Source organism: Pteronotus mesoamericanus, unplaced genomic scaffold (assembly GCF_021234165.1).
Source record: "Pteronotus mesoamericanus isolate MK-2021 breed Mesoamerican mustached bat unplaced genomic scaffold, CSHL_Meso_final contig_702, whole genome shotgun sequence".
NCBI lineage: Eukaryota > Metazoa > Chordata > Mammalia > Chiroptera > Mormoopidae > Pteronotus > Pteronotus mesoamericanus.
In genome coordinates this window covers 6,534,306-6,557,559 of record NW_026555239.1, presented here as the reverse complement: position 1 = coordinate 6,557,559, position 23,254 = coordinate 6,534,306, and the positions used below count along the sequence as shown (strand labels likewise).

The 23,254-nt window shown below is 70.4% G+C and overlaps 1 protein-coding gene across 1 annotated transcript in view; it reads right to left on the bottom strand.

Annotated features, from left to right (window-relative positions):
* TAFA5 (TAFA chemokine like family member 5) overlaps nt 1-22,776 on the bottom strand; it is a 95,285-nt gene extending 72,509 nt beyond the window's left edge. The window contains exon 1 of the mRNA XM_054582601.1: nt 22,659-22,776. Coding sequence (XP_054438576.1) covers nt 22,659-22,770 — 112 coding nt within the window. The 5' untranslated portion in view covers nt 22,771-22,776. The remainder of the gene's footprint in view (nt 1-22,658) is intronic.
* Between the last annotated feature and the right edge of the window lie 478 nt (nt 22,777-23,254).

Here is a 23,254-nt window from a genome sequence, read left to right as displayed (position 1 = left end):
CACAGCCGCTTGGAGGGCGGCCGCCCCACCGCCGCCCCGAGGCGGGGCCCCCGGAGCCAGAGCTCTGGGGCTGGCCCCGCACCGGCACCAGGGCCTTTCCGGAACCACGGAGGGGCGCCTGATTGCCGCGGGCCGGGTGCCCAGCAGCGCGGGCCGGCGCACAGAAGCGCCGAGAACAGGCGCCGGCAGTGCCCGGTCCCTCTGCCTCCTGGGGCCCGCCCGCCGCCACGCTGCGCGGTCGGCACGTCTGGCCTGACCCTCCAGGGACTGGGAGAGACGGAGGCGGGTGCGGGACTTCAGCACCGAGCCTGGCCCTTCTGGAAGCTGCCCCCGCCCAGCTCTCTGAACCCCGGTTTCAACACAGCCCCCCCGCCGGCTATGCCTGTGTCCGGCCTCGCCCCGTCCGGGGTGCTGATGCCATCACAGCGGGGACTCGGTGAGTCTGGCAGGTGGCTCGTCCGAGGCTCCGAGACCCACGGGCGTCCTCACTGCAGGGGGCACAACACGGGACGGCGGGGAGACGTGACGGCCCCACCAGACGCCGCACACCCTCCCAGCCGACGCCGGACGCTCGCAGGCGGGAATGTGGGGGAAGGAGGCCGCCGAGGAGGCCGCGTGGAGTTAGTGTCCTTGGTGCTGTTGCCAACCCCTCCGGGCGCTGCTCACGTGAATTAAACCCAAGGGAGCCTGCGGCGCACAGGTCTGCGCGGTGCACTGGTGCCCCGCCTCTCAGGCGCCGCCCCCACACACCGTCGGGGGGCTCGGACGTCCCGGAGCCCGTGCTGTCCGCTGCCCTGTGCCGGCCGTCCCCCCATGAGTGGGCAGACAGCAAGGGGGCAGGGAGGCTGGGGACCCCGTCGGCCAGCGGGGGGCTTCCCACCCATCGCCCAGGGTCCAGGGCTGGGGATTCTGGGGAAGCTGTGGGACCCACGAGGGCACTTCCTGGAGGAGATCTCCCCCCCAGGGCTGGCAGGAGAGACCACCACAAGCCCCGGCCGACCGGTCTGGTGCACGGGGCCCCGAGCCGCCGATCCTGTCGAGGACCGGCCAGGCCGTCCCTGTCGGACGCCCGCTGGCGTGTGCCCCCTGGGCGGGGGCTTCCCCTACCCCAGACACCCCTGGTCAGAGCCCAGAGCCCTCAAGGGTCAGGTCCCTGTGAGGTTCGAGGCCAGCCTGGGTAGCTGCTGTCGGGGACCGGCCCCCGTGTGCACCCAGCCCCAGGTCTGCGGAGTCCTGGGGGCTCCCGGCCCCTCCCGGGGGGAAGCCCAGTAGCCAGGACACACCCAGTGCCCGGAAGTGCCCCCCTGGGCCCCGACCGAGAGCCCAGGTCCAAGTGAGCCCGGCCCGCCCCCCGCTGCTCTCAGCCCCAGGGGCGGCCTCGGACACGGTCCCCGCAGGAGGGGGCGCCGGGCGGTGCTGCCTGGCCCAGGGCTCTCCTCTCCTGGTGACGTTTCCTCCAAACTGTCCGGGAAGGTCGCCCCGTCCTGGGGCCGGCAGCACAGCCGTGATTACGTTTTATCACCCTTTGATGAAGGTTTTTCTTTAAACTCTACAAATGTTTTTGCAAAACACGACTGAGGCCCGTCTCCTGCCCGGGAAAGGGGCTCCCCTCGACCAGCGGGTGTTTGGGAATAAGGCGAACGCCGCTCACAAGCCCGCACGTTCAGGAGGCTGAAGGAGACATTAAGCACAGGCAGAAATGACCTTGATCGCTTCCTTGTGAATACCAGACCCGGCGGGGGGGGGGGGGGTGCCGGCTGCCGGGACAGGGCCGGCGGGGGGCGGGGGCGGGGCGGGGCCGCCCGGCTGGCTCCGAGGGTGGCTCTGGGGTCCCAGGCCACCTGGTGTGGGCCTGGAGGCGCCTGGGCCAAGTGTGCCACCCCCCCGGGGCCCCCCCGCCCAGCCCGTGCTGGGGGCCTGGGGCTGCCATAACGAGGCCCGAGGGCTTGGGGCCGCCCCCGTCCGGGCTCGCGGGCGGTGGCTGCGTCGCCCCAGTCCCTGCCTCTGTCCCCTCAGGGTTCACCTGTCTGTCCCATCTCCTCTTCCGGTGAGGACCCCATCGGGTTGGACCAGGGCTCCGCCTACCCCGTGTGACCTCGTCTTCGCTGATTACATCCGCAGCCTCCCTGTTTCCAAAGAGGGTCCTGTTCTCTGAGCTCCCCCCTCCTCTTAGGGGGCCGCCTGACCCACAGCACAGTCCAGCCCACGGACGGCAGGCAGGGGCCCTGAGCTCCTCGTCCGGCGCCAGCCTTTCTCCGCCGTGGGAGGTGCCCTCTGCCAACACCGAGCCTGGGGTGGGAGCCGGGGCCCAAGGCCAGGAGGCTCGGGCCGCGGGAAGGGCGGCAGCTGGGCCTCAGACGCGCTGGGGCGCGAGGGCTCGCCCTGCCTCTCCCTGGCCAAGCGTCCTCGGGCGCGTCCCCGGCTGGGTCGAGCCCCTTCCCGGGGTTCTTGAGGGGGCTCGAGGCACGTCCACACATAAGCCGCCCGTCGGCAGGCGCTGCCCGGCCGCGCGTCACAAACGGCGGCTTTCCTTATTGATGAGGAAAATGGTCCCAGGCCGATGGAGAACAAACCGGCGGCAGTGAGCGCACAGGTCCCCCCAAAAGCGGGCGCGGGGGCGGGGTCATGTGCTTCGCAGCACCTCGGTGACTAAATTCTGAATACTGCTGTTTGGTAAAGAAGGAAGAATCCGTGGATGATGGGTCACTTCAGCACAACAGTCACTTGAGAAGGGACGAAGGGAAGGGAGCCGGGACTCGGTGTCACACAGGGAGCAAAGGCCTGCCCGAGGCGGCGCCGTGCAGACCTGTCCCCGGGCGGCCGGGGTGAGGGGGACTGCTCAGCTTCGCCGGAGCTGGAGGAGACCGGTGGCTCCACCGTGCGAGTGCCTGTTTGGCGTGGGGGACACAGGAGCGGAGCGGCTGGGCAGCTGGTGCCTTCATCACGAGGTGCGTGGGCTCCCAGGCTCTGCCCACCTCGGCCGCCGGCGATGGCAAGGCTGGCAGCGCCGAGCAGCCGCCTCCGCGTGGCCATCTCCGCACCTGCGGCGGCCCCGGGGCTCCGCCTGTTCCCGACAAGCCAGACCAGCAGCCGGGAGAAGTGCCGCACAGACAAAGGGTGCCCAGCCACAGGCGACGCGTCTCCCGGAGAAGCCGAGACAGTAACTCTCTGTCTCACACCCTGTGCTGACGGGGAAATCAGGCCGCAGCTCCTGACTGGGAGGCGGGGCCAGCCTGGCCGAGCGGCGCCCCCCCACCTGAGCTCACCCACAGGGCTCGGCCACACGCGGGGTCCCCGGGAGCCCATGCCCTACCCAGTGCCGCCTTTGCCTCTGATTACTTGGCAAACAAACAGATTTCGGGGCCCGCCAGGGCCTCTGTGGCCACCCCTCCAGGCCCTGACTGAGCGGCCGCGACTCCATTCCGCGGAGCCGGCCCCCTCTGCGAGACGGGGAAATGTCATTATTTACCAAGAGAGCGAGGTCGGGAACGGCAATTACTCGGCAGGTCCCCGGAAGGCCCTGAGGTGTCCCCGCCCCGGAAGCCGGCCAGGCCGAGCGAGCGGCGCTGGAAGACGCTGGAAGACGCTGCGATGCTTCACGCCCCGGGGCCTTGGAGGAGCAGCTCGGTGACAGGCCCGTGCGAGTGCCCCCGAGGACGCGTCTGTCCGCGCCCGAGCGCATGCAGGAGCCGCACATCTTGTACAGCGCGTGCTGAAGGGCCCTCGAGAGGAGGAGGCCATAAAACAGCAGAGCTCACGCCTCCTGTGGCGCCCCAGCGGCTGGGCCTGTGTCCCCCGGGGCCGCGGCGGCTGCTGCGGTTGGACGGGAGGCTGCCGTCCACCGCCCACGACCGCGCAGCAGACGGACGCTGCCTCTCTGTCCCACGGACGTCGGGGCGGGCCAGGAGGGTCCCTTTGGCGGGTGGCAGGTGTGACCGCGGCAGGAGCCCGACCTGAGCACACATGCTTGTGTTTGGCGAGGAAGACGTGCTGGGAAGTCACCAAGGAGAACAGGCGCAGACCAGGGAGGAGGACCTGACCCCGCCCGCTGCTTGGAGCCCAGCTGCCCGGCGCCCCGCCGGCCTGCAGGCCGAGCGAGCACCGAGGGTCAGCGCGTTGCCACAGCGTGGGCTCGCTGCTGCGCTGGCCTCGGCCACCGGTCAGCCTGCGGCCAGCCCATGCCACCCCCTCCACGACGCCCATGAAGGACACTGTGAACGTCAAGAAGCTCAGGAGAGGGAATGTCCAGCAGCCGCTCTGTGATGACGCAAATCGCCCTGCGCCGGAGAGCGGGTGCCTGGATGGTCACACCGCGCCGGCCCGGCGGCCCCGCACCGAGGGTCTTCCCCCGTGGCCTGCTCGGCCTGGGACCCCGTCCATCTCCGTCCCCCCCGAGCGAGGCTGGGCCGGCCACAGAGGTCGCCGCCACGTCGTGCCGTTCCTTCCTGTTGTCAGAACCCTCTAAGAACATGAAAACAACACTCAACTCCCTGTAAATACAGAACCAGCCCACGGCAGGGGGTGCCCCGCAGGGGGGGACGATGGCATCGTGGGCCGCGCCGCGCCTGCGCCCTCCCTGCTCCCCTGCTCCCCGTGCGCCCCGCAGGTCTGCCCCCGAGGGCCACGCCCGCCGGGCCCCGACCCACAGAAGGACCCACGAGGGGGGCGGGGGCCGTGTCTCCGACTCCCCGCGTCCTGTCGGCCCAACCCAGCACCCCCCACGCTCACCAGCGGGCGGCGGCTCCGCTCTGGGCATGCGACGGTGAGCAGGCCCTGCCCTCGGTGGGTGCAGTGCAGGCCATGGCTCTCCCTCGGGGGAACCTGGGGGGCAGCGAGAGAAGCACCCCTGCTCAGCACTTCTCCTTGAACAAGGAAGAGGCTGCGAACCTTCAGTTCACACCCAAGGAGAGCCAGGTGTCTGGTTTCCATCGTGATCGCAGCCGGCGAAGGTTGAGAGGCCACGCTGGCCTGGCCACACCGCCGGGAAGGGGCCGGCCAGGATCTGACCCTACGATCCCCCCTCCGCCCCACAGTGTCCCCGGTGCCCGGGAGTGGATGGTCTCGGCTCTGGCGGGGCCGTCCCCATACGAGACCCACAGCCCTGAAGGGAGGGTGTTCACAGCCAGGGTCCCCACAGCCAGACGCCACTTCACACTCATGCTGGTCCCTCCTGGAGTCACACAGAGGGAGGCGCGGCGGGGAGACAGGGCGGGAGCCAGTGTCCTCCGGCCACAGGGCCCCGGGGGCACCCCCGCCCCAGCCCCACTGGCTGACTCAGACACAGGACATGGGAACCCGGTTCCCGCCAGGCGGGGCCCCACGGGGCGGCGCTGCTCCCGAGCCCCCTGACGCCTCTCCAGGGCACGTGCCCACCAGGGGGTCCCAGGTGGAGCCAGTGGGGGGGGCCGTTCCCCACCGGCCACCCTCCCCCACCCCAGGCGTCCCCAAACTGCGGAGTGGGTCCCTGAGACGCCCCCTCCACTGTGGAGAGCCTTGATGTGGCCTGCGCCGTCCCCAAATCAGGACGTGGTGCCATGCCCTGCATGCGCACCCCGCCGATGTGCCTGTCACCGAGGACACACCGGCCGCCTGCCACGGTGGCGGGAGCCGAGCTCCGTGAAGGCTGACTTGCAGCCGACGCGGGAACCTGGACATTGACGGCCCCTTGGGCCAGCTCACGGCGGCAGGTTTTAATGCCAGGCCAGAGGCCCTGGGCTCTGCGGTGAAATGTCTGGCCACACAGGCTCGGCCACAGCTTTCTGACAGCCTGGCCCAGCGGCCTGGCCCAAGCCACACTGTGAGCCAGCTGTCGGGGCGCAGGGGCAGCGGCTCCTGACTCCTTCTAGGGACACGGAACTCGCTGGCGAGCAAAGGAGGCCACGCGTTCCCTGGTTCCAGGCAGGGAAAGCCTTCGGCAGGCCGCCCTCCCTCCGCGCTTCTCCGGCTGCCCTGTGCCCGGACACAGGAGGAGTGAGCCCCATGCCCGTGAGCGCGAAGCTCCATTCCAGCCGGAGACCTGGACACCCAAGTGGTTTCTCAGGAGGCGGTGAAACATTGGGGGGCAAAGGCCCAGCCTGGGCTCCGCAGGGGGGCCCCCGGACCCGCAGAGCCGCAGCTCCCAGGCCGCCTCGGCGACCGTTCCTTCCTTCCTTCGTTTGTTCACCCACGGTGTCCGTCCGCACTGCCTCGTTGGGTAAGCGTCCGCGCTTACCCAGGGCAGGGCTCCGCTGGGCCCCGAGACACAGCAGCCCCACAGCGGCCGTGGACCTGCCGCCTCCCGCCCCAAGTCCCACCCGGCCGGGCTGGTCCCCTGCATGGGGAGCAGGTGGGAGGCTGGCAGGGTCTGAGGAGGGACCCCGGGGCCGACCGCCACCTCGTTGCGTTTTATGTCTGATTCCTCCAAACGTGCACATCTGACATTCACAAAACAGAAAACAAACAAACAAACAAACAAAGAAAAACAAAGTTAGGCCGGGCTTCGGAATGAGCGAAATAAAATTTAAAGGCAGAGGAGTCCTTTTCAAAAATTCTGAGGACCCTCAGCTTCTTCCCCCAGCGCTTGCAGCTGATGCCATTGTTACTGTCTCCTAATGACACATTCAAGAAACAAAGCAAAACAAAGTAACCATCGACTCAGCATTTGCAGCGACACATTGTGACAGCGTATTTTTAAACGAGTCCCCCTCTTCCCCGGCACGTGCGCCGGGCCGCCCCTCTGCACCGTGCAGTGCGCACCGTGGCGGCCCTTCTCCGGACGAGGCTCGCAGGCTCACAAGGGCGGCGTGATCGACAGGGGCCGACGTGCTCAGGGGGCCTGGCCTTCTCGGGAGGGCCAGGAAGGGGAAGAAAGAGAGGCCTCCCAGGGGGCTCCCCCACGGCCAGCTGTGAAAGCCGGTGAGCTCAGCAGGACAAAGGCCCAGGACCTGGGGCTCCGGACTTCAGGTGATCGCCGCACAGTGCGGCTGGGGGCTGGGTGCCCACAGGACCTGGCTCCACTGTGCCCGTTGAGAAGGATTTTGGAGTCAGCTGTTCACGTGCACTGCGGGCCCCGCGGCAGGGGCTCACCGAGGGCGCCCTCCACGCCTATCCAGGGCCACCTGGAGGCCGCCCAGCCCGGCTGTGACCCGGGAGGGCACGCCGCAGGAACGCGAGCCCTCCAGTGGGCGGCGCTGTGGGGTGAGCAAGGCAGCAGGCGGCCGGGCGTCAGGAGGGCGAGTCGGGGTGCAGCCTGGAGGCTGCTTCCACGGGGACCCCGCCGCCACGGCCGTGGGATCACGACAGAGACGCGCATTCGCAGCCCCCAGCCGGACCTGCTGCATCAGAAACCCCGGCAGGTGACGCTGTGCCCGCCCAGCCCTGCGGGGATGTAGCACACGGGGTCAGAGTGCAGCTCGCGGGCCTGAGAGGGTCCAGGCCACGCCCAGGGGAGCCAAGGCGGGCGGGCAGGCGCCGGTCGGCGGAGCAGGCAGGAGGACAGGCTCAGAGCGGGGAGGGCGGGCGGATGCAGGTCTTGGTGACGCTGGCCCTGGACCCCGCGAGCCTCTGATCTCCGATCCTGCGATGACGCCAAGTCCACAGCTCCGGGTTCAGACTCGAGTTCTCCTGCCAGTTCAGGCCTGAGGGACGGGGGCGCGGTCTCGATGGACCCGTGGTGACGAGGGGCAGCCTCGGGCCGCGTGGGCTCGGCCGCTTTGAGGCCTCCAGCTGCATCTCACGTCTTTGGAAATGGCCTCGCGGGGCCGCTGCTCAGGAGACAACGAGCAGGGCGGGGTGGCCGGGCGGCAGAGGGGCCGCGGGAGGGGGCTCTCGGGGCGGGGGGGCCGTGTGCCCGCGGTGTCCGCAGGAGTCTGCGCGGGTGTCAAACCGCAGGGAACCCCACAAGGGGGAACTGCACTGTGGGTGAGTGTTTCTACGTTATTAGAAGTGCTCCCGACCCACCAAATTGATTTTATGTCCACCAGGGGTCACGGGCCGCAGCGTGAGAAGTGCCAGGTGTCACCCGGGCCTGGAGGGAGCCCCAGGGAGGTAGCCGGCGGGGGTGGGAGTCTGGAGGGCCTTCTCCGCTCTGTGGAGGACGTGGGCTGGAAGCGATGGAAACGAAGATGGTAATGAGAGAGGAGGGAGGGCGGGGAGAGACGAGGCCCCCCTCCCCAAAAGACTCACGGTGGGGGGCCCGCGGAGGGGGCAGGGCGCGGCCTCTGGGACGCCCCCACCGTTTCTGCGGGTCCAGCCCCCCGGAGCTGCGCGTGCGCCTCCCGGCGCCCAGCGGGGCGTGGAGACCAGGGTCAGCGTCCCGGTCACCGGTCAGCCCTGGGCTGCCCCCTTCCAGCGCCTTCCCGGGAAAAGAATCAGCTGCTCACGCCAGCCCCACTCCCCTCGGGTCTGTGACTGGCCCTTCCGCAGGGACACATGGCGGGGACAGCAGCGTGAAGGGCCCCCCCGTGCCCTCTCTGCCTTCCCCGGCCGCGCCGCACCCCGCCCCCAGCAGCGGCCGCGGCGTCTCACAAGTGACCACGCTTCACACGCCCGGTGCCCCGCCTGGGCTCCCAGACGTGCCCCTGAGGACCGAGGCCACCCAGGCAGGGACAGGGCGCTCCAGTGACAAGTGCAATACAGGCGGGCCACTCGTCAGCTGCTGACGCCTGGGCTGGTGACGAGCCCCTGGCTCGGGGATGGCCAGCGCCTGGCGACCGCCCTGGGCTCTGCGCAGGCGGCGCGGGGACAGACCTGCCGGGGCACCGCAGACGGGGGCGGGGGGCAGAGGTGGACGGACGGGACGTGCGCCTGGGGGAGCCGCCACCCCGACCCCGGCCTGCAGGCCGTCCCTGGTCTGAAACCTCCCATCCCCCACCGCTTGACTGTCAAAATAAAAGAAGCCCACACGGGGGGCGGGGCAGAGAGCCCCCGGGGCACTGACACCATTTGTTCAAAGTGCCAGGACGTGCACTCACGGGCACCGTGGTTCCGGGGAAGTGAAGCCCGCAGACGACGAGGAGGCGACGGCTGGAGAAGGGCCCAGGACAGCGGCCTCCCCACCCTGGGCCCCGCGTCCTCACACCCGCCGGGCCGGCGCGCCCCCGGGTGCTCCCGCTGCAGACCCCGCCCAGCTCCGCCCCACGGGCGCGGTCCCACCGACAGAACCTTCCAGACCCGGGCCGCGGCGCTCTCTGCTCCCCCGTCCTTGGGAGCTCTGCCGGCCCCGTAGGCCCCCGCAGCGGCCCCCCCACAGCCTGGCTGAAAACCCGGCGACCCGGAGCGGGGCTGGCCCTCCGCCCGCTGCCCACGCGCAGGCCGGGGCTGCCTCCGCCTGGGGGGCCGCCGCGGTCGGCGTGGTCCAGCGGGGTGACGGGCGCTCTCTGAAGCAGAACCTCAGGAGCCGCGCAGCGTCCTCCGCAAGCGCAGGCCGCAGGCCCCCAGCTGACAGGACGATGCGCCGGCACCTTCCGGCCGCCCGCCCCGCTCCCCGTCGGGGAAACCTGCCCCCCGGCGCCCCGGCCTCTCCGGCCCTCGTCGCCGCGCACCCGGGCTCTTCACGAACTCCTCCTTGTGACGTGCCTCTCACCCCGCAGAGCCGGGCCGCCAGCGGCCATGTTGCCGCGCAGACCCGAGGCTGTGCTCGCCGGCGTGACCTCGCCCGCCTGCGGCCCCGCGGCGTTCGCACGTGCCGGGGACACGGGGGTCCGAGAGGAGCTGGCCGGCCGTGGCCGCGGCAGGAAGGCGCGGACGTGGTGAGTCAGGAAAAGGAAGGGTGGATGCGCCCCCACCCTGTCCCCCGCGAGGCACGGCGCCGCCGGGGCAGGGCACGGTCTGCGGCCACAGAGACGGCCGCTCGGGGCCCTCACCCCACACCGGCGCAGCCTAGCAGCTCCCCGTCCACCGGACCCAGGCTCACGCTGGGCGGTTCCCGCAGCCGGAGTTCGCTCTGGGCCTGGAGCTGAAAGTCCAAGGTCGAGGTGTCAGCCGGGCAAAGACCGTATTTCCAAATACGGTCGCGTCTGCGGCCCGAGGGGGACAGAGTCGTCCGTCGCCCGTTTCCGGGAAGCAGCCACGCACAGGGAGGTTGGTCCCAGTATGCATAGCGGTGATGCGCTCGGGCCAAGGCTGGCCTCGGGCAGGCACCGGCTCCGGCTCCGGCCACCTCACTGTCTGGAAAGGCCCGCGGGGATTAGGTTGCGGGCCAGTCATGTGGCCGGTGGGGGACAGAGGCCTCAGGAGGGTGGGGCGCGCCGCGGTCACACCGTGTCCGGGACCCGGCTTCCCCCTGGCCTCCCGTGGCGGGGCCAGGGGCCACAGCGTCCCGGACACTCCGAGCTGGGCCCGGGGCCGCGAGCAGCGCCGCCCGCCCTGCGATCGCGTAACAAGTGGATCAGGGCATTAGGACCAGAGTTATTAAAAGTGAAAAATCTTCCAGGAGAAGGTGGAGGATTCGCGGAGGCTCTGTCCCCCACAAACACGTAATGAAATTTAAATTGAATCTGGTTTAAAATCATTTACCTTTTGACATCGTGTATCAGTACACTACGCATCGGCTGGGAAACCAAATAACCTTTCAAGCAGAATGAAAAATTACTCTGTCTCTTTTGATTTTGTGTTAATTTTCAAATTTAAAGGACCCCAGGGCCCTCGGCGTGGGTCAGCCCCCAGGGGCCGGTGGACGGCGGAGGTCCGAGCCGTCCCGGAGCCCCTGGCCTGCACTGCGGGCCGCGGGCCTCCCCCCGGGCCCCGGCCGGGTGTCGGGGGACCGGCTGCCGGCCCCCTCCCCACAGAGGGCAGCAGCGCGGGGCTCTCCTCGTCCCGGGGGTGCAGGCAGGGCCTCCCGCGCCCCGTGAGGAGTGGGAGCGCTCTCCCCTCCCCCGGGACCGTCCACGCCCTGCTTGGGGGGGCCGGGGGGCCCCCTTCACCTCACGGGTCCTCAGACGAACATCTTCAGGGCCTTACTTTCCTCACCTGTAAACTGCTGTGGCCCCCAGGGCAGCCAGCCCCCCATGGGCGCCCTGAGGCTGTGGGCGCGCCTGGGCGGGGCGCTATGGGGGTGCTGAGGTGCCTGGGCCGCCCTGCCCACGACCAGGGTCACTACTGGGACCCCACGTCCCCGTGAGGTCACAGGTGGCGATGAGGGCGATGGGGACGGACGGTGACAGCGCCCGGCAGCCCTCTGACCGTGCCACTCGGCTGCACTGAGCCCCGAGGCCCCAGGGAAGCGGCCCTCTGCCCCCCTCCGCCTGCGGCTGCTCCCGACGGCCCCGGGCAGGAGGGGCGGGCGCCCGGCCACCGTCACCAAGAGAGGGCCTTTCACTCCGTGGGAGCCCCCGAGGGCCGCCGGGCCGCGTCCCGAGCCCGAGCGCTCACGCAGCTGGGCGGGGGGACACGGGGCACCCCAGCCGGACCGGAGGGGCACGGCTCAACGCGCCACGTCAGGGCGCCCCCAGGAGGCGCGGAGCCTGGGGCCCCGATGTGTGGGCCCGGACACTGTCTGCTCAGAGGGCCCCGCGGCCCCTCAGCCCCGAGCCCAGCACGCTCAGCGGCTCCGCGGCCCCCTTTCGCGGAGAAGAGAGCAGCCCCAGGGAGCCGCCCCCCCGCCCCCTCCCCCGGGCTTCCCGGTGGTGGGTCTGAAATCCGTGTCCTCAGTGCCCAGATCAGAGCCGGTCCCCGGGCCGGCCCAGCTTCGGGCTCCGGAGGACAGGAAGGCCGCAGCGCGGGCCGCGGGGAGCGGCAGGACGCGGTGCGCGGCCTGGGAGGTCGTCCCGGAGTCCTATTCAACCGCAGGATGCGCCCGCCCGGCCCCGGAGAGCCGTGGCCGCCGTCCAGAGAGGACGCGGGGCCTGGGCCCCTTCGGAGGCCTGCTGCTATTTCTTAATGAGGTGAGGAGACAAAGGGGCTTTTCACGAGGGCTGTCCCCCGCGCTGCCACATGTGAGCGCTACTGGGCTGCAAACACAGTGGGCTTTGCCGGGGCCTCCCCCCGCGGGGCCTGCCCAGGGACGAGGGGCAGGGAAGAAAGGGCCGGGGCGGGCAGCGGGGGAGGGAGGCGGCCGGGCCCGCCGGGCAATGACACCCTCCGGCCTCCCTGCTGCCGCTGGGCGCAGGGACCCGGGTGTTGGGCGGCAGGAGGGGCCGCCCCCAGCGAGGGGCTGCCTCCCGCGGGGACACAGTGCACGGCCGCAGGGGCCCCACGCCAAGCCCGGCAGGAGCCCCGGAGGTCTGTGCCGTCACGGCAGCCACCAGCCTTCTGGGCGCAGCCACGGGCTGTGAGGCCGTGGGCCCTCAGAGCCCCGGAGGGAGGCGGGGGGAGGCAGGGCCGGCTGAGCACGTCCCCAGAGGCGGGGGGTTGGTCGGGGAGCACTACCTCCCTGGGCCCAGCGGGCCCCCAAGGCCAGGACACCTGGGGGGCCGGGCGGCTGGGCCCGGCCTGCAGCAGCACCGTGGTCTGTTTTCCTGCACAGGGTGAGAAGAGACAACCGTGCGTTTGTTGACATGTTCCAGAATCTTCTCTAGATGTGCCCACGCCTGGTCCAGGTGGTCTCTTGGCCTTTGCTTCTAAAAAAGCTGTGAGGTGGGGGGCTTCCGGGGGGCTTCCGCGGCCGGCAGAAGAGGTGACAGGCAGTGACCGCGTGCTTCCTAGGCACAGGGCGCCTTTGGGTTGACGAATACCTTCCAGAACATGACCAAGACGGCAGCCACGTCACACGGTGAATGTGCTAAGTGCTTCCAAAACGCACGCTTTAAAAAGGGCAGCTGTGTTGTGTGAAGCTCCTCTCAACATGCAGTTTCTTCCGCAGCCAGACTCTGGCAGGGATGGGGGCGGGGGGTGTGTCCCGATGGCCGCCTGCCCCAGCCTGTCCCGCATTCCATGCCGGGGTCTGGCCTGCGAGGCGGCCGCCGTCCCCCAGGAAACGCCGGCCACCGTGGGGGTCGGCATCCCTGAGCGGCCCGCTCTGCCTCTGGCCCGAAGCCCCGGAGCCACGGAGGCAAAGCAGGACAACAGAAGCTCCAGGCGCTGCGCCCAGGCTGAGGAAGAGCCGCCGGCGCGCCGGGGGTCCTGCCGGGAGCGGGGGCGCGGGGCAGGGGGCAGGGGCTGCCCCTTCCCATGCCGCCCACGCCGCCCCACGGCGTGCTGCCTGCGTGGAGGATCACACTCACTGAAATTACACCGCGCCGCACGGCCGAGGTCCCAGGGACGGGCGGTGGGGACAGCGAGACTCCAGCGGGGCGCGCGGGGCTGGGAGCCCCGGGAAGGGCGTTAGGAAAAGCCGTTAATACGCAGTTAAAAAATTCTTAATCTCCGCGAGCATATGCTGTTCCACCTAATTTTGATCAACTTAGATGTAAAACGTCTCCGTGCCTGCACTCGGGTTCCGCCGCCATCTGGTTTAATTAGTCCTCGGGTAGCAGCCACCACGGTAACGGGCCGCCGCGGAGCGGCTGCCGCAGCGCCGGCGTTCTCCAAGGTTGTCTCCCGGCGGACGGACGGGGCGTGGTGGGGGCGGCAGGGCGGCGGCCGGGGGGCCGGGGCAGGGTGAGGGTCTCGATGCTCGAACCCCCCCGCAGGAAGGGTGCCGCCCACAAAGGCTGATGGGGGCCTCAGGTGCCCGGGCTGGGGCGCTGGGACGGGAGCCCCGGGGAGCCCCGGGGAGCCCGGGCCTGTCCGGTTTGGCAGGGGTCACTTCTCCCTCCATATGCCGATGCCCGTGCTCAGCGCAGGGCGGACACGCTGGATCGGGGGCTGGGGCAGACCCCACTGAACCCCTGAAAGTGGAAATAGCAGGGCCGGCCTCGCACGGTGTGCCGGTGAGAGGCGACGGCCCAGGCGCCACCACAGCCCCGCGACGGCCGTCTAAGGCTCTCGGACGGCCCTCCGTGGGCAAAGCCGCCCTCCGAGCGCGTTTCCCATGTCGCGGCGTCTGCCGGGAGGCTCAGGGCCGAGCTTTGTGCTTGGTTCCAGGAGCTCCCTGAGCCCTGGCTGATGCGTCTCGCCCGGGATGAGTCCCCCGCCTGACAACGGCGAGGGGACGGGCCCAGCACGAAGCCACCGGGGAATCAGGAACCCTCGCCACCGTGCCCCGAGGAGCTGGGCCAGGTCGTCGGGACGACAGTGGGCCGCGCGCCCCCTTGACTCCAGCGCGCTCCCAGGGGATGCGAGATCGCTGCTGCGCATCTCACGCGGCACTGTGCTCGGGAGACCTCCAACCCCACGCCGGCGCCCAGGGGGCGCCCGCACTGGCCACAGCGGCTGGGGGCCTTCGAACACCCAGGTGGAGCCACCGGACACAGCTGGTCTTCAAAGTCAGGGTCACGCCAGCCCGTGTCCGCACCCTGTGGACATACCGCCCTCGTCAGCTAAACCAGCGTCGGAGCCTTGTTCGTACTCAAGTGTAAATGACTGACAGGGCAGCTGACCTGAGCCAACGCGGAGGCAGGAGACAGAAGGGCAGGGCCCCGCCTCCCCGGGGGGGTTCATGTGGGCACGGGCAACAGGGACGGGCGTGGGCCCCGCTGACCGCAGGGCAGCCCAGAGAACGCAGGGCCATGGGGCCGGCAGGACTGGCCCCCACTGCGGGTCAGCTCAGCACGTCCGCCCGAGGGTCACACGCGGAGACTGTGAAGGCTCCGGGGACACACGGCGCAGAGCGGCGAGGGGGGGCGGGTCGGGGCTGTGCGGCGCGTCCGCAGCCTCCGGGGGCCTGGCTGCCGCGGACCCCCCGCCGGCGTAGCCTCCCACGCGTGTCCCCTCGATGGCGCTCAGCCCCCACCCCTTCGTTTCTGGGATGCTCCCCCCATCGTCGCGGGGGCCAAACCGGGCGTCGGGTGACACCCGAGGGAGGTCCCCAGCCCGGCGTGGGGACCGCTGGATGCTGGGCGGCCCCTAGCGTGGGCACTGCCCACAACCCCCAGGTCCCGGAGGGCGGCGCTGGTGTGCAGGGCGGACAGAGACCCCTCGTCTCTGGTGTCCTGGCCGCTTGCTTCCCCGGGTGGACAGGAGCCGTCGGCCCACCGGAGCCGGTGGGGCAGCCAGGGGCCTGTCACAGTCTCCACGAGGACAGCATCGGACGCTACGTCGTCTCCCCGGGCCGCTGGGCCGCCGGCTGTGCGGCGTGGGCTCCAGCCACTGCCGTCCGCGGGCACGGGGCCCTCACCCCCGGGACTTTGAGATGGAGCCGAGAGCGGAGCCGGCATGAAGGCCGGCCTCCACCAGCCGGCGCAATGCGTTCCCAGCGTGCCCCACGTCTGTCTTGATTAAAGTGCAGCCCTTTCAGACAGACACGTGGTTTGCCATGTGGCAGTGGCTCGTCCCCAAACCTGAGCGTGCCGAGCGGGGCTGCAGAGGCCACTGGCTGCCCACCGCCGATGTCCCGATCTTTGGTGATGAGTTTTGTTCTGAGCCTGAGGGCCCGTGACTCGCAAGGGGGGGTGCTCAGAAGCCTTGGGAGTTCACTGTTACACGCGTGTTTGGGCTCTGCATCTTGAGACCTGCGCAGGGCCCGTGTGGCCTGGGGGGACCGGGGGGGTGGGACCCGGGCCTCCGCCCGGGAGGCAGGATGCGGCGGCCCTGCCGCCCAGGACACCGACGGGCGCCGGCTCCGCGGCACGCGTCCATGCCGCCTGTTCACGGTCGTCGTCAGCTGTGTTCCAGAAGTGCCATCAGGCAAGGCGATGCTGCAGGGCAAAAGCCAGTGAAAAATAGAGCCACGGTGTCTTCCCCACGTCCAGCCACCTCAGACAGCCCCCGAGACATCAGCATTTCAGGCGCTGCAACACGGGGACGTGAGAGCTCTCCAGGAAGCAGCTCCGCCTCCCCCCGAGGTGAGCGCCCAGGCTTCCGGCTCCGGGCAGGCCTCACGCGACCGCGGCCCTCAGCATCGATAACACCAGACACGCCCCAGGTCTCGGGTCCTGACCACCGCCGCGTGTCACCCACCCAGCGGCACGTGAGTGGAGCCCCGGGGGCGGGGCCGTGTCAGGAGGCGGGACAGCCGCCAGGCGAGGGCTGCAGGCTCACAGGAGGCCTGGGTGGGATGGGGCAGCGGCCCAAGGAACCAGTTGCTCGGAATGCCCGGCGGGTGGGCATGAGGGTGGCGTGTGACCGAGAGGGGCCTGTAAGGGAGGCGGGACCAGGGGCCCCAGGGGGCTGGCTGGCTGCAGCCAGATGAGCCCAGGGCAGAGGCCACAGGTCAGAGCAACAATGCCCCGCAGGAGGGGCTTTGGGCAGCTAGCGGCCCGGGACGGTGTGGCTGGACCTTCCGGCCAGGACCGCAAGCCCGGGCCCCAGGGTGGGTGGGCCACACCGGACACCAGCCAGCCCGGCCCAGGCCCCCCTCCCCGGGCCCGAGCCCTGTCTGTGCAGCGGGAGCCCCGAGGCGGGGCCACCCACGGGAAGGGCTGCAGGGAGCTGGGACCCGGCCCGAGGGCGACCCCCGGCCAGACCACCGACGACTTACTTCCAAGGAGCTGTGCCCTCGCGGGAGGCGTGCCTGCCGGCCCAGGGTCAGCGGGGGTGGGGGGCACCTGCCAAGCAGCGCCCTGTGAGTCTGCGGCACAGTCACAGGGTCGCCCTCCAGCCCAGCCGGGCGGGGCTGCGCTGCCGCCCTGCTGCCCCCGCCCGCCGGAGGGCCTGCCCGAGGAGGCCGCCGCTGTGCGCTCCAGGACCCCGCCCGCCGTTCGCCCTGCCGGCCCGCGCGGCGCCCGGCCGCCGAGGGCTCCGCCCCTTGTTTGAAACACTCTTGAAGGGTCTGTGAGGGGGGTTCCGCTTCATCGTGTGAACCGCAGGGAGACCCCGCGGGCTCCAGAGCTCACGATCCGAGCGGAGAGAGCAGGCGCCACTACACCGGGGCCGCCGACGGGGCGGGGTCTCGGGCACGGGCTGCCGCCTGCGGCCTTGCGTCTCACGTGGGGATCGCGGAGCTGAGACCCCGGGCGCCCGCGAGACTCAGGCCTGTATTTATCCTCTTGGCATCGCCACAGGCCCCATCGACTTCTGGTGGGGAAACCGAGGCCCACGCACGGGAGGCAGAGGGTGTGTGTCTGGCGTGTGCACGTCCGTGTTTGCGCAAAACGCAGACGCGGCTCGAAAGAACAGGCAGCGGAGGCACCGGCACAGAGAGGGAAACCGAGCAGTGGCCCCAACCCGTCCCCCGCGCCGGGCGTGCCCCACCCCATCGGCCAAGGGAGCCAGGCCGCACCTGTGCGCCTGCCCCGCGGGGGACGACCCAGCCAGGGAGGGAGCCCATGGGGGTAACCGAGTCCGGGCCTCCCCTCCGGTGCCACGCGGGGCTTCCCAGGGCCGCTGGCTTCGGGGTGCAGACGAGGGGGCTGGCGGACACGCGCACGGTCTGGGGGCGCACAGCTGTGTGCAGGCTGCTCCGGGCTGCAGGGCCCCCACCGCCAGCATGTGGGCGCGTGTCTGCACGTGCGCGCCTGCAGGGGTGCGGCTGACCCCGGGGTGCACGTCTTCAGGGGCTGCACCCATGCAAACGCAGTGCGCCCCAGGCCCGCGCCCTGAGTGGCTTCTCAGGCCCCTAAAAGGCAGGGTCGCCACCAGCAGCACAGCCCGTGTGAGAGAGGAGACACGAAGGTGCAGAGGAGGGGCCGCCCGCCGGCCCGCAGGCCACCTCCGCGACAAGAAGCGCATGGCCACGTGCGGAGACGGCCTCCGCGCCCAGCACACGGCACGGCCCACGGCCCGGGAGCGGCCGCAGACAGCGGGAGCGTGTCTGGGCGGAGGGAAGTCAGGCGGGGGACGCCGGCCAGGGAAGGTGCCCAGGCGAGGTCCTCTACCCCACGCTGGTGGAGCCCCCGCGGGTGACACATGGGGGCAGGGGCAGGGGCTGTGGGAGATGAGAGAGGCCCCTCCAGGGATACTCTCCCAGGGGACCCGGCCCCCAGGCCCAGGCCGCCTTCCCTGGACGCCGCGGGCACACGAAGCTGGAGCCGGGCCGCCCGCGAGCCACGGGGCGGGGACTCCGGGGCTCTGCTCCCCTCGTTCGAGGCTGAAGCGATTCCACGCTCAGTTCCCGCCAACCACGCTAATAAATACGTACACGTTACAGAGCCTCGGGGGACCCCACCCCACCCGCGGGCATCAGAGAGACCAGAAGAGCCCGGTCCGCGGCCAGCTGCTCGCCAGCTCTGGGAAGCCGCACCACCCAGGCCGCTGTGCCGCGGCGGGCGGGCGGGCCAGCCTGGGGCCTCGCAGAAGCCACCGGCGGCTGGGGCAGCCACCCAGGCCCCAGGTGGCGGGTCCGTGAACGGCGGGCAAGGCAGCATTTAGAGGAACTCCACACAGTCGCCCGCATGTGCGGCGCCGCGAGCACAGCCGCGGCCGCCCCATACCGGCAACGCCCGCAGCCGGCGGGCCTCCCGCCCTCTGGGTCCTCAGCGCCCAGTGCCCTGGTGCACAGCCGATCGGGGTCCACCTCGCGAGTCCCCTCCCCATCACCCGCGGTCGCCCGCGGCGCCCTGGGAGACCGGTGGCGTCCCCGAGAGGCTATGAACTCCAGAGCGCCGCACTTTAGTGCGAAGAGCGAGTCCTTCTAAGTCAGCACGGCTGTGGAGCTCTGTGAAGGAACGGGGGCTTTAATGTTCCGCTTTTGTGCCCTTTTCTAGGGCCACATTATCATAACATTTTCCCATAATTACGCCATAAAAATCACCTGAAAATACTCCAGGCCACACGAGCTGATCTACGTATTTCATCCGTGGCTGTGGATGGCGGGTCCTCAGTGGGGAGTTCCCGGGCAGGAGCCAGCAGGAGGCGGGCGCGCCGGCCACGCTGTGAGTACGCCACCCTCCGGCTCTGCCAGTGCGCGGGCTCTCCCGTGGCAGCTCCAGGGAAGGGGACAGAGCGGGACCAGGGAGGGGACAGTGGAGGGCAGGCGGCCTGCCTGGGGCCGTCGCCTAGAGAATGTTGTTCCAGACGCGCCCTGGAAGCCTCCCCAAGGGCCTCTGCCCACTGGTCCCGGCCACAGAGTCCTGCCCGCAGGGACACCCCCGCCACCCAACGGCAGCAGGGGTAGCGGCGCGTCTCCTCGTGGCTGGGGACCCAGGCAGCGCCCGTGCCTCCTTCAATAGGAACACAGTGGGAGGAAAAGAACAAGATGAGAAACAGTGGTCCGTGGTGCCCCTCCATTAAGCGTCCGCGCGCCCCGTCCCAGCTCCCCGAGAGCCCCAGGAATCCGAAGGGAACAGCAGGGAAGTGACGAACCCTAATCTCTCCTAAACATGCAATAAATTGTATTTATAAAGGCTATGCGACATCGGGGGCCTACGCTCGGTTAGTATTCTAATGAATGAAGACAATTTTGAAGTTGTTTGTAATTTCTTCTCGGAGCTGCTGCCGAGGGCGTGAGATTCGATGGAAAGACGCTACTCCGTTCTGAAGGGACATCGTTCCCCCGGCCGTTCCCAACAGGGGACGCACCGCCTACCCCGAAGCCCTGTGTCTCCGCTTTCGAGGTGAACGCGGCGCGGGACTGTCCGGACCACGGCCGAGTGGGAGCGGCTTCTGCCCTCCCATCGCTGCCCGTGCCCCGGGCCTCGTCACAGCCCACCCGTCGGAGGCCTGAGTGAAGAGCCCAGGGCGCCAGCGCGGCCCCACCGCCCCCAAGGCCACGTCCCCGATGCCTGCGCCACGCGAGCCACGCCGACGGGACGGGGCCCCAGTCCGCGCCGCCCAGCCACCGCAGCGGAGGCTGTCCCGGACCAGGAGGACGCGGCCGGGACGCCTCCGGCGGCGCGCTCACCGCTGCCCGCGCCGGCTCCACCCAGCGCCCATCCCCGCTGCCACGGGGATGCGTCCAGGGATGGAGGACGCGTCTTGAAGAAAGCTGTCCCCCGCCCCCGCCCCGCACCTTGCTTCTGCTTTTCCTGGCAATTCTTCCCCAATTGGAGAAAATGACAAGGCGATGTCACTATAGCAACCGGCCTAATCAGAGGCCTGCAGGTCCTTCTCCGGCCAGCAGGTGGAGCCCAGCGCCTTCCCGACGGAGCCCCGCCGGCAGGGGAGGGAGGCCTGTCCCTGGGCCCAGAACCGAACACCACCCGCTCCCGAACACCAGGCCGAGAATAATCCGGTTTTCTCTCCGCCGCCCCGGGAAGCGCGCGCCTTCCGCGCTGCAGACAGGCGCAGGCTGCCTAGGCCCAGCGACTGAATCCTGAAGGAGACAGATCACTTTCCCTCATTAATATGATACAAATGTATCTGCTCCCTGCCAGCAATAAAAATCCCGACTGATAACAAAAACAATTTACAAACAAGGGTGCTGTCTATTCTTCATCCCAGATACCCTAGGAGAGAGAATGGGAATCACAGGAACCGGTTCAGCTGCGTTTTATTGGCTTTATCAATGCTTTTTTTAAAAAAAAAGTATTTTTTTCCCCCAGCACTGCCGCTCCAAGCTGTAAATCACTATTATGTCTATTTTCCGTTTTAGTGAAACATGTTAATCTCTCCAAGTGTGTGTCTGGAGCGAGGGGTGCGCCGCGCACCCCAGGGCGTGGATCGGAAGGCACCGATCAAGGGCGCGTGGCCCGTGCTCCGGTCGGTAGCGGTCTCGGCTCCTCTGGACACGGCTGCTGCCAAATGTCCTTGTCCTGGCGGGAGAGCCATTTCCAGAAAGCCGGCGAGGCCTCCTCAGGCTCCACACCTCACCTGAGCGGCTGGCAGGTCCCTGCTGGCTCAGACCCCTCACAGGGAGCGGCCTGGCGGCTTCCTGGGAGATGAGAGAGCAGGCGCTCCCCCCGAGGAGGTGGGGATGGGGGGCCGGGCTGGCCTGCTGGGGTGGTGGAGTGTAGAAGCCACAGGGCGGGGGTGGGGCGGGGGAGATGGCTGTCCTGTACTTAACAACGACCACCAGCTGCTCTTTTCCCACCTGGTGGGCAGCCTGCCGCCTGCCTGCTGTCTCAGGTCCCCCACTGGGCCCCAAGGACATTGCCCCCGCCAGGGCTGGCCATGGACAGCGAGCCACAGCGGCCTCCCGGAGCACCGAGGAAGGAGCCCCCTCCCAGGACGCCACCAGGAAGGGCGTCCAAATGGCACCTCCTCCATGCAGCGGCAGTTTACCTGCTGTTAACCCTTTCCGTCGGCCAAGACTCCGCTCCAAACCCCTGAGCGCAGAGCTCGGGCACCGGGGCTGGGGAGCGGGAGCAAACGTCGCTCAAGGCACTCGGGCTGGGAGCGCTTTCCCAGGGACACAGCATGCACCCCGGGGCGGGACGGTGCTCACTGGGGTTCCCGGTACGGCCGCTGGGGACCTTCCCGCTCCGTGACCCTCCCCGCGCGGTGCCCGGCAATTGCAGGGAAGCGCACCTCCACCCCGGACCGCGCGGGACGGTCCCAGCCACGGGCGCCGGCTTACCTCGCGGACCCGGAGGGCGGGCTGCCCCGGCGGCTGAGCCTGGGCCCGGCGTGAGGGCCTGCGGCCGTCTCATTTGCGGGAAAGAGGGAGGCACAGACTGCGAGCCAGGACGCCCGGGCTGCGAGGTGCTGGCTGCGGAGGGAGGCTGGGCGCTCGCCTTATTTTTTTCCCTCATTTTAAAAGAATCCATATTTCCCCACCGCCTCCCTCGCCCATGCCCACGACAGGTGTTCCCCAGAACCCTCCTTCCGTCCCACTGCGATGCGAGGCCACCAGGAGCCGGTGCCAGGCGGCCAGCCGGGGGCCCAGCAGCCTGCGCCATCCGGGCAAGCCTGTGCTGGGGGCGCTGACCGCTCCCCACCCCCCGCCCCACCCGCTGCCGCCGGGAGACTGGGGCACTGGCGCCCACTGCACTCCAGCCTTGGGACAGTGTCCCGGACCCCCCCCCGCTTCTCCCAGATGGAAGCCGGTACCCGCTCGCCCCACTCACCCCCGCTGACCCGAGCCTGGTTCCGGGTCGCCATGGCCCTGCGCACCTCGCACCCCCGCCTGAGTCCCCGCGACGCCAGCCCTGAGCCGGCCGCCCCTCGCGGGCCCGCGGGGTCACCTACTCAGACGCTCGGAGGCAACTCAAGAAATGCCCGCGGTGGCGGCGCCCCCTTCCCAGGCCGCCCACCCCTCACTTCGCATTTTGTAAGGAACCCCCGCGCCCCCCTCCCCGCCGCGCAGAGCCCGCTTCCCAGGAAGGCGGGAGCTCCCGCCCGCGTCCCGGCCGAGCCCCGCTCCCGCCCGAGGCGCCCGGCACGGGGCCCGGCCACCGCCCCCCCTTCCCGGCGGGAGAGCAGCCGGAGGACAGCGCGGGGCAGGGCGCTCCGCTGGCCGCCCTCCTCGGACCTGCCGCCGCCTCCTGAGCGCGGGGCGCGGCCGGGACCTCTCTGGCTCGTCTCGGATCGCCAGCCTCGGCTGGGGCGGCGGCAGCGTGCCGGGCAGCCGCTGGCATCGCTGCTCAGGGACGCGCCGCGCCACCCGGGGCCTGGTGCCCGGGCCCTGCCCCGGAATCGGGGGAGGGAGGCTCGGGCAGCTGCGCCCGCCTCCGAAGTGCCCGAGCGCTGGGAGGCCGGGCGGACCCTCACCCCCCCGGCCCCGCGGGGCACCGGCTGGAGGCGGGGGACGGTGCGCCCCGAGATCGCAACTCCACGCAGACTCTGGGCGGCCCGCGAGGCGCCGGCCGGGCCCGGGCCAGCGCCGGGCCGGGGCCGGAGCCGGGGCCGGGGCCGGGGGCCGCTCGGCCCGGCCGCGCGGTACTCACTGCAGTAGGCGATGAGCAGGCTGGCCAGGATCATGAACGCCCAAAAAGTTGAGGACATGCTGGGCAGGGCGGTCGCATCTTGCCGGCTGCTGGTCCTGGGCGATGGCGCCATTGAAGCCGCGGCGCCCGCGCGGGGGGCAGCAGCGCGTCTCAGCAGCCGGCCCTGCCCGCGCCCCCGCGCCGGCCTCCACGTGCGGGCCCCGCGCGCGCCATCCTCCGCCGCCGCCGCCGCCGCCGCCGCCGCCGCCGCCGCCGCCGCGCCCGGGCTCCGGCCCAACGCGCCCCGCGCCGGCCCACCCCGCGTCGCGCCCGTGCCCGTGCCCGTGCCCGCGCCCGCGCCCGCGCCCGCCGAGCCCGGGGACGCCGGCCCCGCCGCCCTGGGCGTCGCTAAGCGCCCAGGCTCGGCGCGCCTGCTACCAATGCGAGCGGGGCGCCCGACGCGCGTGCTTGGAGCCGCGGGCGCGCGGCGGGGGCCCCACGCGAACCCCGGGACTGGCGGGGGAGGCAGGCGGAGGGACGCCGCGCCCGAGCCGTGCTTCAGGATGGTGACCGCGGTGGCCCGGCGCACCCCCAGCCTGGGCACCTCTCAGGGAGCC